Source organism: Podarcis gaigeae (genome assembly GCF_964106915.1).
Source record: "Podarcis gaigeae genome assembly, chromosome: 14".
NCBI lineage: Eukaryota > Metazoa > Chordata > Lepidosauria > Squamata > Lacertidae > Podarcis > Podarcis gaigeae.
The window spans coordinates 41,286,689-41,300,579 of NC_139690.1; the positions used below are offsets into that span (position 1 = coordinate 41,286,689).

Genomic DNA, 13,891 nt, shown 5'->3' on the forward strand with positions numbered 1-13,891 from the left:
GAAAAAAAGAAAACTTTTATTACTTAGTTCCCAATATTACATGCACTTTCCAAAAGTTAAACTCTTAAAACATTTTCAATAGCTTCTTGTCAGTTTGGAGGCAGCAAAGGATACCAGAGACAAATATTTTGAAAAAAGCATTTACAAAAATACATTGCACAAAGTCCTATCTCACGTCTTTAAAAAATAAGTTAGTGTTATGCAAAATATTCCCCACCCCGTCAACTTCCCCCATTTGGATTTATACAGGATAATTCTGATTTATATATTTAACCTACAGTTTATGTAACAGCTGTACAGGTTTTAACAAGCTCTTCTCAATAGGCCATTGGTTCTATTTCTAGCTGAACTTAGGCGAGCAAATGGTCTTCTGGAAATAAAACTCTCTATAAATATTTGAGGACTCTTTGTGCAACATACATTAACTCTCCATTTTGTCGTTCCCAAAAGAACAATTATTATAAACTCTCCAAAAAAGCAAAACGTAAGGTAAGATTTTCACACGCCACCACTTTCAGGTATCTTTTTCCTAAGGAAGGTTTCTAATAATAATTCCAATTTAAAAGATGTCAAGTTGTCGGGGCATGCAACAAGTTCCATGTGTAACAAGAGCTCTAGGAAAACTTCATTTTCTGTCCTGAAGTTTATAACCATGTTATTGTGTGGGTGTTTTTTTAAACAAACAGTTGTTTTGGGAGAAGTGGTGTCAAAACTTTGCCCCTGAGGTTTCAACAACATTCAATCTTGTGAAGTTTCCTCTGGCTTTCCAGAGATTAGCAGCAACCCCAGAATACCCAGTGAGGCTTGGGATATTTAACTGCACAAAAGAGAATGTATGAGTAAGCCCCAGGGATGAAACATGGTTGCAGGTTACCTCATCTGAGGTTTAGCATTTCTGGCATCATCCTTTTAATTCTGGTTCCACTTCCACTTCCTTATAATTTCCCATCTTTCAGCATCTACTCTTGTAAGCCATTCTAATTCAATCCTGTTCAGGCCATTTCTTACTGATGAGACCTCTTCCTCCTTTATTCAGCATATACTTCTGTTGATATTACGCTGAAAAGCTTGGCCAAATTTGTACTTAGCACTCATGGAAACCTTCTAATTCATTCAACTGCTATTAGCTACTGTAACCATCAACTTGCTTAAAAGGAAAGTTATTAAAAAATCAAAATTTAAACCCATTTACGTTTAAAACACCTGTTAATGATGCTTTTTTCTTTTGTTTTTTCCAGTTTGGTTACCAGTCTGAATAGACTTCTGGCTCTATCCCTTTCCTATCTGTAACATTAAAACATAATATATTCTTACCAAATGTGTCTTTTAGCAAGATGTTCTTAGACAATTCCAGATGAAATCAGAACCTTTCCCTCAAAAACACAACACTGGTGTCAAATCCTGCTGAGAATTTAAAGTATGTGAAGTGGCACCAGGTCTGGGAGGTTGTGGCCGAAAGGCAATGCAGCAACTACTGGTGCCACACAGTCTCCATCCCTTAAAGAGGGCTGGAACCACATGCAAACCCTGTCAAAGTGACTGGAAACTATTTAACTGCAGAACATGGTAGACTGCATCCACGGTCGTTTTTTAAAAATCATATACGTGGGGAAGGTGAGCCCCCACAATGAAAACAGATTCCTAGCTGCCAAAAAAAGAAGTTTTAAAAAGCTTATATTGCAAAGTAATAAAATAGATATTTACTAGCTTGTTAACTGAGTTTTGCAAATGAGAGCGGTTGGCATGCAATATTTTTCTTAGAATGAACACGTTAAAAATATAAAGCTGTCTGGAAGGTACAAGCTGAGCATCCGAGCAAATAACCATTTGGTTTGATATACAATTCTGTTGGCAGTCTTCTATACTTAGCCAAGAACTTGGAACCTGCAGCCCATCACGTATCTTTTAAGAATTCCAGTGTTCCAGGCTTTCCCTTTATATACATATAAACAGAAAAAATATACATCAAGAAGTAGGAAAGGGTACATAGGATTCATTCAGCAGGTCTCCCATGCACTCTAAACCGATAGAGGCAAGTGTACTCTGTATGGCCCCAGTTAGAAAAAATTCTTAGCTCCACTATCTGGAATGGTTTTTCAGTTGTCTCCTAAAAAAATAAAGGACGAGGAAGAAGTTAGAACTTAGCAGATAACTTATTGTTAACCACATAACTCACACCAGTTATTTCTTATTGCAATAAATTGGGTGCTTATGGTTGTACCCAAAACCTACTCATAGCAGACTCAATGAAATTAATGGACAGAAGTTAGGGTGGTATGCAGTGCTAGTCCTACGCAGAGTAGACCTACTGAAGTTAGTGGATGTGAATAACTTAGGTTTATTAATTTCAGTGGGTCTCTTCTTAGCAGGACCTAGCAACCCTTAGTCATGTTCATTAACTTCAATGGGTTTACTTTGAGCAGGACCAGTATTGGACACAACCATTAGCCTTTCGGTATTTTGTCCTTAAAAGAAGCAGGATTACAATGTTGTATCTATAACTGTTGCTACAGCTTCCTTTGCATTCAACTTTACGTGCACTATTGCAGTCAAAATAGGTAAAAAATCCATCAAGCCCATGCAAAAAGGCAGGGCCAACAGTTCACAGATCAATTTATGTGATATTAGAGGAGGGGAGAATTTGCAGTTAGGGGAATTTGAAATGCAAATTTCCTCCAGTTTGGAAAGCCTTGTGCTCCTTTAAGATTTCTGTGAATGAGCAGTAATTATGCTAGTAAAACTCTCTGTGGGCTTATATGCAAGACTGGAGCAAACCAAACTTTCATATTTTATTTGTCACATGCATGATCTAGCTTCTTTGCTTTACAGGAGCAAATCCAAACCTAATACTATTTGCATTCATGTCAATGCCTCCAAGAGTGTAAAAAAGAAGAAGCCTAAAGGCAGATAGGCTTTGTACTAATGTTGACATACCGTTACTTGAAACATCTGTAATGGCTCTCCATCTTGATCATAAATATATTGCCCAAGAAGTTGGCCCTCTTGTTCATACTCACTTTCAAGACCCTGCCAACACAAAGGTTTAATATTATTCTGAATTCTCACCAGAGAAGGTAACTATAAGATTCAGTTTTAATTTCAACCTCTCTCAGTCCCTATTAAAATACAAGATCGCAATAAAAGCAGGTAGGACACACAACATATCCCACACACACCCTGAATTTTTTAGGATATGAAAAATATGAATTTACTACTTGGATTTCTACAAAGACCACCACAAAGTCTCAGGTAATTGCAATGTAAAATACTAGAAATGGCTGAAATGTGGTCTGTATGCAAGAGTAACTTTTATAAACCGTTACATCTTGACTTTCTACTTTAATTTTAACACAAAATATATTAAGTTGAAAGTGCGATCTCCTGTTCTTTTCATTTCTTTGTTTTACTGAAAATTATTTTATGTTATCTATCTGGGTACACCGAAAAGCTAATTAAAACAGTCTGTTCTTACAGCTGCTTGTACAGATGTCAAATACAGTTCCCAAGGGAAGAGTTTTAAGCAGGCACATCCGGGGCAGGTTAGGTGATAAATCAATACACTGAGGTATTCAAAGTCCTTTTCCTTTGATCCCCCTTTTATAAGAATTGCAAAATAAATAAATTTGAGGAAAATCACCCTAATCTATTTTGTCAAAGATAAAGCTTACATATACTGAAAAATCCTTTGGAGCACTGGTAATATTGCCTGTTGGTGAAAGTGTTTTTGGTATGTGTTCCAGGGTGAAGGCTGTAGGGTAGATCATCATGGAAAGCCTGACAACCAGATATCCCTGTGATCCTTTGAAAGCCCAGCAGTTTCCAGGATACATGTCAGGCTTAAGGGAAGAAATAAAAAAAAAAGTTGCAATTCCATTACTAAGATTTAAAATAACAAGAGATCTGACATTATAATGTGGACAAAGCATATACTGAGAAATTGCATAATTTCCTTAGATGGTGCGTATCCTTTAAGTCATGTAGCTCAGCAGCACAAAATTATAATAACTAAAGTACAGCAACATAATAACGCTGTGTGGCATCATCATAAAAAATGCGAAGCAATTATAATCTGAAATAGCTTCCTTTAAGAAACCTTTAAGCAACTTTTGTTGCATAATTCAGTGGTTTTAAAACTTTCTGCACTGTTTTATCTGTTTTGGGAAATCAACCTATTGTAGGGGATTTGAGTGACATGTTTGAGGCCTGTTTGGTTTCACCATCACCTTCTCTAAACTTACTGTGCCTCCTAAAATAATTATGAGCTGACCTTAGTTTGGTATGATCTGCCTCTTTGTTTTGTTTTTAAGCTAGAATCCCCACAGTCTACTTGTATATTTTATAGTTACAAAGCAAGAGGTATGACTGATCTGCATTGTCACCCTAAAGGTGCTCTCTTTTTTAAGGACTGGATCAGGCTTTCTAGTCCAGCATTCTTGAAGGGGGGGGGGACACCTCAGGAACCAACAAGCCATGTTCTGCCTTTTATCCAGGCCTGTTGCTCAATACCCCTGTACATGAACACTGCAGAAGGTGCTTATTGGTGGGCAAGCAGTTTTTCAAGGAAGTTTATTACTGATCTTCTCACCGAACACCCTGAGAAGCCACAGGCTTCCTGTGTGCACAATTTGAAAACTATTGGTGTTTTTTTTACAATCTAGTGCATAAAAAATTATGAAATAGCTAATAAAAGAAGCTCAGTGTTGGGTCAATGACAACTGTCCCGGCTGTATAAGGGAATACACCCCTATGGAACAGCCCTTTACGTCAAGCATGTGCACACATGGGGCATACTAGACATCAGAACTCATGACTGTAACATCGTTTCAGAAAGCCGGTCAACATTTAAATGGCTTGGGTTCTGAAGAGTGCACAAATTTAGCTGCAAAGCATCTCAGTGGTAAGGAACCGAGCAACAGTCAACAAATAAATGCACCTTCATGGAATTCTTGCCAGAGATTCTGGAAGAAAAGCTAACGAGAGATGGAAACTAAGTGACACCAAGGTTAGCTCATCCAATATTGGCACAAAATTCATTCCTATTCCATGAGCACAGAAAGAAGCTGATGCCAGGATGCCAACAAGATGCGAGGATGCCAAGATACTGCTGTACTAAGCAGAAATGACCTTACCTGTTGACACAGAAACCCTTCTGGACAAAAGCCCTGAGCAACATGTGCCTTTAACAGGGAAAATGGGTTTCCCAAGTGTTTTAAAAATCACTAGCCTTTTAATTACCTGGATCACTACACGAGGAGATTGAGAGAAGTACCACAAAGGAATTCCAAAGAGACTAATTAGAGCTGTTTTGGTTTCGTACGTCTCTGAACAGCGAGTACTCAAAATACTGCCACCTGGAAGAAACAAGGAAACTATTCAGGTTTGTTAATATGACAGTGCAGACTTACTCTGCGTGTGCCTCTTCATTCTTTTTAAATACTAAAACCTTGTGCTACTTAATGTAGCCGTTTTCAACCCTTGGCAGCCAACTATGCTTTGGGGGACTACAGACACGGCAGCCAGCACAAACTCTAGCTGCTGGACAGCAGTCTGTTTTCTCCTTTATAAAGAAGCACAGCCTCACTTTCCTTGCTCTAATAATCTAGAGTCCAAGGGCTGGTGGTGCAGATGGAGCTGGCCCTTCCGCTCTTAGCTGTGGTTGAGCAATTAGGAGCTAGTTTTTCAAACATGTGCTCCCCCTTCTTCCACCTCTTCCCCACTTGGCAGTGAATTATTTACATTCCCACCACCTGAACACTAGGGCAAAAATATCTATGCCAATCTTATTTTAAAAAAAATAATTCTTAAAATCAAATTTAACAAATAAAAAGGAAAATGAAGGAAAAACAAAACCCACTGTTGGCTCACATTTAGGATACAATAATCATTTGTATATCCTTCCTAAATTAACCATATATATTGATATAAGCCACCCAGATGTCCAAACAGGTATCTACACAAGATGGATTTTTATAGGAAACAAGTTCAACTTTAACAAGAGCAGTGCTAATCTCAACCATGACTCCTGCTGACTAGCGTTCCTTTCTAAACAAGGTAGAAAGAGGTTTTCAGGTTGGAGAATTTTAGCTTTCCTAGTGATTGATTTAAAGCACATTTCTAGATTCCCATAACTGCAGAGTGAAGAGTAAATTGTTCTTTCCTCAATGCAACTAGCCGTTAATCTCCCGGGGTGCCCAGGCCATATTTCCCAAGCTGTCTCCACCCACTTCTCTTATGTCTGAGCCTCTTACACACAAACTCTATTAGTCTCTGAGCTAAAGCCTGTTATGGGATGAAGTATTCTATATTTATTTATTTATTTTGGGGATTTATACCCCAGCCTTTTGACAAGTGTCCTGAAGGCAGCTTACAAAACAAATCCATTTAAAATCAAGCAAAACTGGCACTGAAAACTACAAAACGAAACAAAAGAAGTAGCAAGTTTTAATTAGTATAATGCTGTAGCTCTCAAGGAGGGTATGAAGCTGAGTGAGAAATGTGCCCTGGGGGAGAGATGGTAGAGGGTAAGGAGGGGTTGTGCCCTGGTGAGAGCCCCAGGGGCCAGAAAGAGAAGCCTGGAATACTGCATTTGCCCCCCGCCCCCAGGCCTAAGGTTCCTCCCTGCTATTTTAGGTGGTAGTCAAATATACCCAGGGAAAAAGTTAAAGGGTTTGGGGGCCACAACAGGAAAGGCTCCTAGATCCAGCAAAACTTCTACAGATCTTACTATCTGTAATGAAGATCAGCTCAAAATGTTTAAACTATTTAAATGGTTGCTCAACACCTCTGGTATAAGACAGGCAATATCCCCTCAGAACTTACCTCCAGATTCCAAGGCAAAGTCAACCATGCCAGTCTTGTCTTGTGAAAAGAGCTTCAGTGCGTTATTGACAATAATGCGTGCTTGCTGCAAATATACATAAGAGGAATATGAGAAATTGAGAGTAAGCTCTGTATTTCAGCATTCTGACACACTGATGTCAAGTTGCGCTTTTGCCATGGAATTGTTTTACACAGCATTCATATTCTCACACACACACACACACACACACACACACACACACACAGTATCCCAAAAAATGTCTCTCTGAATTAAGAAAAAGTAAATGCAACCAGTATAAGAATGTAAACAGAGGATGCCTGTTGGTATTCTAAAGCAGTGACACTACCTGTTCCTAATGCCTACCGTGTTCCCAGTGGAGGTGGGACAAAGAGGGCCTTCAAGGCCATTCTAAACTTTAAGGCTTGGGCAAACTAGTCTTTGAAGCAACATATGGGCAAATCTGGTCTTTGATGTGACAAAGCCTCAGGCGATTAACAGTTTTAAAGGTCAATGCCAGAACTATGAATTGAGTCAGTGTTCAGTAGCACAAATTGTACTCCTGAGCAGTAACCAATACAGTCAATATGGATGTGCTGTCCTCTTTATGAAACACCGTTCAGAATGAATGGGGCTGGTTTTCCTTTTCATGGCTGGAATTTTATTGGTGTTTCTCTGGCTGCATTTTTAATTTTTAAGCAGTCCAATTATTTTATATGCCTATTATTATTTCCAGCTTTATAACCCAGCAAGCCCTCAAGACATCACCTTCTCAGAATTGCACATAGACACTAGCCTAGGAATTTGTGTTGGGTAATAATTATCTGCAAATGACTAGATAAGGAAAGTTTTAAAGAAGAAGAAAGAAGAGAAAGACCAACTTCTGCAAAGGCCAGACATGATTAACATGGGCAGCGGTCTACAAAATTAGGACTGGTATTGGTAGCAGAGCATTTGTTTCTACAAGCCAGCTGCAAAGTTATTCCCAGCACGAAATCGCAGTCAGTGGCTTGGATCCCATGTTATTGGAAGTGGATCTTTGCTCATGGGGTGCTTCTAGTGGATAAAAGTTGGGAGCAATGGCATAGGGGGAGAGAGGTTATTTTGTTGAAACTTCCTTTCTCCTACAGTGCCCTGAAGATCTGCTCATGAATGTTGCAGCATCCTTCAGAACAGAGTGAGGTGCAGCACAGAGAGAAAGAGGAATCACTGAAAAATTGCCTCCTTCACTTCTCCCAATGTGAGCTTCCATTCATGGAAGAGTAACTCTGGATCCAAGGTATCATCATCTAATGACACTGATGAAATTATAATTTCAAATACTGGAGCAAGACTAACATTTCGTTCTGACTCAGTGAGGAACAAAGAACTCACATTAAAGTCAATTCACAAACTGTACTTCACACCACATAACTATTTTACACGAGCACTGGTTCCTCGCCAAAATATTGGAGGGGATGCCAAACCCTTGAGATGTGCTTTCATTTATGGTGGGATTGCCCAAAGGTTAAATGCTTTGGGGATGCAGTACTCCATGAAACTGGAACTACCATAAAATGCCAGGATACACCTCCACACCTGGCACTCCTTAAAGACACTACAATGTACAGCGAGCAATTAGCTGGACACTTTCTTATTGCAGCATGATTCAGAATTTTGCAATTGTGAACAGACTTGGCAGCAGTTAATCTGGATTATTCGTATGCAAAGGTATGGGACGCTGCATTATTTAAAAAGCTGACATTCAAAATAAGAGTCCTTAGAGGCCAAAGTAAAAAAGCTAACATTACAAAATCATACCACACTAAATTAAATGTATGTTAATAGACAAAAACATGGACTGTCTCCATCTCCATCTTTTTATCATTTATCTAAAATATTTGCTCACATCTTTCTCCTGAAAAACATTTGTAGTTAAAGACGAATTACACTTACAGTCTTAAAAATGAAATGCACAGAAACTTAAGCATAAGTTTAATGAAGCTGTTTCACAAAAGTGCAATCTAGAGTTTTAGTGGAAATGTACAATATTCTTCGTCTTACTTACCGCTTCTGTGATGCCTGAAATCCCAGCCTCATTCACAACGCTCGTTACTACCTCTGAAGTTGACTTTGTATTTGCGACAGACATGTGGAGAGTTATGTTCTTGAGGATCTGCAACTCCAGATCTTGTAACAAATTTTGCAAGTCATTCTTGCTCACAAATTTGGACGTTAGCCACTGAAGCAGTGATTCTGGCAAGTCTCCTTGTTGGCTGCCAAAAAGCATGATCTTGACTGATTCTTTAACTTGGGCATCTACCTAGAAACATATCATATGGAAAGTTATATCACTGGCTTTGGATCACTTTCCAAATAGAATAGTGGTTCTCTTAACACACATACTTATTTTAGTTTCCTGCTATTCCCAATAATCAGACTGCTGTAACATAAAAGTTAAGGTGCTTCAACAATATGTTTTAATACACCAAGTTAGGCAACAAACCATATTCCCTCTATCATAGTCATTCATGTTAACTATTCAAAGGAAACACGTCAGAAATTCCACTGGGTTTCTGTAAACCCCTTCTGTGGGCCTAATCTGCTCTTTGGATCCCAGCTCTACAGCCTTTAATCCATTTACCATGATCTTCAAATGGAATGACAGGGATAGCCAAAAGAAAATTCTAAAGAACTATAAGCTAGTGCCTCCCCACAGAAATTGAGTAGGCCAGCCTCCTGCTTGTAGACAGTCCTGTAAAGTCCTGAAACCAATTGCATCTTATGGTATTGTATTTTGAGTAAGCTAAACAGACACAACCATATGCTTCTCAGCAAATCAATCCCTCCAGGAATCTTGCCTTGGACACAAAATGCCTTGTCAGAACTGGGTGCACAAATACAAAATCTTAAACTTCATTCAGGGAAGTCTCCTTTTGAACTTACCTTTTCATGAAGGGTATCCATTCTGTCACAGCAAGTTTTCAAACCCTGTGAACTTAGCAGTTCTGATTTCATGTGACCTAACTCAAGTTCTAGGTGTTTAATCTTGGATAACAGATGCTTGTTTTGTTCATCAGTGTCACTGTGACAGCACAGAAATATAATAAAAGACAAAGTTCAAATATCAGAACTATTAGTAACAGATCTAGTAACAATCAACAAAACATTATGCTGAAGTAAACAAAATGAGCAAGTTTTTGGCAGAGAGATGTGTTCTCCATGCATGCAAGAACATATTTGATGTGATAAACATGTTCCCTCTACTCCACTATGAACAAGATAAAAAAGCAGCAATGGAGATGAAGGTATGAACCATTCACACTTTGCTTATTATTCATTTGGGGAAATGTTCAAAGCCACCCAAAGTTCATACGATTCTTTGGAAATTTCTATACAATTCACAGCATTTTGTTGAATTTGCTACTATATGTAGACATGAAACAGACATTAAATTCCAATTGTTGTTTTAAAGTAGCATAGTGGGGTGAAAATGCTGAATTCCCTTATAGTTAAAGCATAAAGCAGCAGTAAGCTAATCAGCAAACAAACTGAAGTTTGAAACTTTAAAACCAATTTTCTGGGCATATGGTTTAAGCCAGTGTAAAACAAGTATAGAATTAAAATAATTCACCAGAAAGAAAATAAATTCTGAGTTGGTGGAATGACAGAATGATATTCCAGACTTATAGCAAGTTTTAGAATGTAATTTCAAGATGCAGTATAGTGACAACAAAGGCCAAACATTCAGTAGCTAAAACCACCCCCCCTTATAGAGCCACCCACCCATTTTTAATTCAGAGGTGTTAAAAGAAGAACAGTTATGATCTGATTACAGGCTAGTTTTAACTGCTTGGTGGCAAGGAGCTAGTTGTAGCCATACCTCATTCTTTGTGCTTTGGTTAGCTCAAGTTCCTTTTGAAGGCCCTGAAAAATAACAAAATGATTAAATTCACATGGAACCTCCTTATTCTGAACTACAGAAGAGATGCTGTGAAGAAAAGATTCCCAGACAACAGAAACTTGGACTTGGAAAAAGTAGAGGATCAGGAACCAATTTGCATACTTTCTAAACTTCATTCAAAATTTCTGATAGCAATTTTGACATATTCATGCCATGGTGGAATGGGGGTGGGTGAGAGAAAGTGGAAGAGGCACTGGACTCCAATTGGGATGGCATGTGACTTGGGGAAGAAAATTGCTCTTAAACTACTCGGTGGTGATAGTTATTGTAATCCAGCTCTTATCCATTAACTCAACATATGGCTATGGGGGAAGGGAGTGCATCACAAGAAAGGAAGGCACAATCCTTCTTCCAGAGAAGAAGCAGAAACATTACCTGACATATGGAGATCCACATAACACTCGGGATCCCAAGACTGCAACTTGAGGTTACTAATCGTATTTTCACTAGGGCCTCTTTGCAAGTAAAAAATCCTTTCCTCTTTCTGTCTGATGTTTATCCAGAATAAATCTTGTTTGGTCAAACCAACTGTCTTCCATTATCCCAGCACATATCTTATTTTTTAATGCTTTTGAGAAATGATTAGAGTGCTAACTGCAATTTTTTAAAAAATGTTCCTTAATGCTGGAAAAACAGATCTGCCTTCCAACTTTGAAAATTCTGGTTCTCACAACAAATTATACATTTGGCACACTTTTGGCCTTAAGAGCAACGTGTGGTATTTATCCTCACAACCATCCTGAGAAGCTAGTTTGATTGACAGATTATAAAGTGCCAAGGGGTACCCCCAGTGAGATTTTTAAACAATTGGAACCTAGACTTCCCACATCCAAGCCCAGCATAATAGCCATTAAACTACCACTTTGTGCCCAAAAACATCTCTTCCCATCTAGGCAAGCAAGAGGCATTACCAAAGTTCAAGGATACATTCTGGCCAGATGACGAATTGGAGGAGGGTTTGCAACAGCATTAGTTCTGGGAGATAATATCCAAAAATAGAGAGGCCTGGACAGTCACATTTGGCTCCCTGACCTGATGTTCCATACTCATTGAGGTGACAGATTTCTTTTTTTCTTCTTCCTCTTCCCTAAGCCTAAGCAACCTGTGGATTTCACTGGGACTTACTTCCAATCAAGTATTCTTAAAATTACAGTCTTTGCTACTGAAAGAAACTCTTAAAGCAAGTCTATCATTCTTTTCATTACCTCCGATTTTTCTGAGAGTTTTGCAAGGAGATCTTCTAAAGCTACAATGCGCCATTCATGTTCTTGGTGCAAGGTCAGAAAGTCACGCTTTAAAGATAAAAGAGAATAGTAACTTTTGAAGCTTATGGCTCACAAGATCCCTCCCATATTTAAATATTGTATGGATTTTAACCACACAACCCAAAATAATATCTGTTTATCCTTAAGCTATATTTAAGTACAATGACCGTATGAGAGCTATTTAATGCAGTTTGAAAAGGTAAAGAAGTAAAATGGTATCATTTTAAAATCCATTCATGAAAAGCATATTTTCGTCCTTTAAGACACAGTTATTCAACTCTTAAGCTAATCATAGGAACGTGTGTTAAATGTACTGCATGTTGGGCTTTATATCAAATAATGAATTTTTAATGTTACCATCTTCAGGTTAAGCATATGAATTTGGCTGAATGGAATTATAATGAAATGCTTCTAGTGAGAATGACTATAATGCAATTTGCTAAACTATTATCATGTGTAAGCTGAAAACACTTGTATCCCACCCACACAAGCTCTCATTTCCCATGTCAGTTCTAAACAGCCTCCTACAACAGAAGTATTATTGAGTATTTGAATGACAAGTCTGTAATGATCACATTAAAACTCCAAGTTTTAAGAAACAGTTCCAAACAAATTACCGCTGGGTGTAGTGTTTCATCAGGTTTCATTTCTTTAATATGCTGGCCCACCACGTTTTTAATGAGTGTCAGCATTTCACTTTTGTCATTCATCTGGGTAACTTGATCTTGAAGGCTTTGCAGAAGAAGTAGCACTTTACTATATTCTGCATCCCGATGATGCCATCTCGTAGACATAAAGGCCATTTTCTTTTCCAGCTCTATCACACGATCTGCATCAAATACCTTCATAGTTTCCTATAATTTTCAAGGGTATTTATTCATTTATACTCCAGCTCTGTTCTAAAACATTCATAGTGGTTTACAATAACAAAATAGCTCACAACTGCAACAAATTCCAGTTGTAAAACAAAACAAAAACCCTTAAAACAAGTTAGAGCAGCAGACGAAAGTAGCAGCTGCAGTTAATCCTAAATAATGACACCATTCAGAAAAGGTCCAATGAAATAAAATTGTCTCCACTATTTTGCCTAAAAGCATGCAGTGATAAGAATGGTATACCTCTCTTGGGAGTTTATTCCAGATTTTGGGATAATTCTCATTATCCCCAAAGCAAAGAATGATAAAATAAAATTTAAGAGACGGATTTAAAGGATAACTGCACATGGAAAGGAGATGGGGAGGAGTCATCCATTGGGGAAGGGGCTTTTAAAAACCCCCAAAACAAAACAAAACTATGCACTATGCATATTGATAAGCTATCTATCAAGCCAACACAACTTGTGAAGCATCAAGCCAGCCTCATGCTCTGGAGTTTCAAAAAGAGAGAGCATGTCAGACGCTTGGAAAGTCAAGACAGGCAGCAACAATAATTTGGCCAGCTCTTGGTTGTATCACTCCCAACCCTTCACAATATTGGTAGGTATTCATTTGCAGATGGATAGACCAAAGGCCATCATCTAATAGGAAAGTGAGTAACATCCAGAGCCCCTTAGCCTTCACATGTGAAACAAAAAGCCTTAAGACACATATTTTTAAAGAGCACTTACATCAGGGTATGGAAGAGCATAAAAGTCATCAGGCTGAGGCTCAATGATATTTGCAGAATCTTCCCAGCTGTGTATTCTGTGTATGCCCGTCCAATTCAAAGCTGGCAATAACGAAAGGAAGCCTTCGGTACCCCAGTGCCATAAACCTAAAAGAAAAAAGGCAAAAGGGGTAAAGATAAATATCTTGCTAACAGGAAATCCTCAGATTTTTTTCTAAAGTAAGTTCGAGAAAATAAACCAACTTTAATTCGGCATTAATC

At 38.3% G+C, this 13,891-nt stretch overlaps 1 protein-coding gene across 50 annotated transcripts in view; it reads right to left on the reverse strand.

Moving 5' to 3' along the window:
• Nucleotides 1-13,891, reverse strand: part of SUN1 (Sad1 and UNC84 domain containing 1) — a 194,904-nt gene continuing 181,013 nt past the window's right edge. For all 50 annotated transcript variants that reach the window (XM_083711450.1, XM_083711442.1, XM_083711435.1 and 47 more), the window contains 11 exons: nt 13,632-13,777; nt 12,643-12,879; nt 11,966-12,052; nt 10,680-10,723; nt 9,743-9,881; nt 8,865-9,119; nt 6,820-6,904; nt 5,236-5,351; nt 3,669-3,836; nt 2,935-3,027; nt 1-2,107 (listed from right to left, as the gene is read on the reverse strand). In XM_083711450.1, the coding sequence (XP_083567576.1) occupies nt 1,994-2,107; nt 2,935-3,027; nt 3,669-3,836; nt 5,236-5,351; nt 6,820-6,904; nt 8,865-9,119; nt 9,743-9,881; nt 10,680-10,723; nt 11,966-12,052; nt 12,643-12,879; nt 13,632-13,777 (1,484 nt within the window). In that variant the 3' untranslated portion in view covers nt 1-1,993. The remainder of the gene's footprint in view (nt 2,108-2,934; nt 3,028-3,668; nt 3,837-5,235; nt 5,352-6,819; nt 6,905-8,864; nt 9,120-9,742; nt 9,882-10,679; nt 10,724-11,965; nt 12,053-12,642; nt 12,880-13,631; nt 13,778-13,891) is intronic.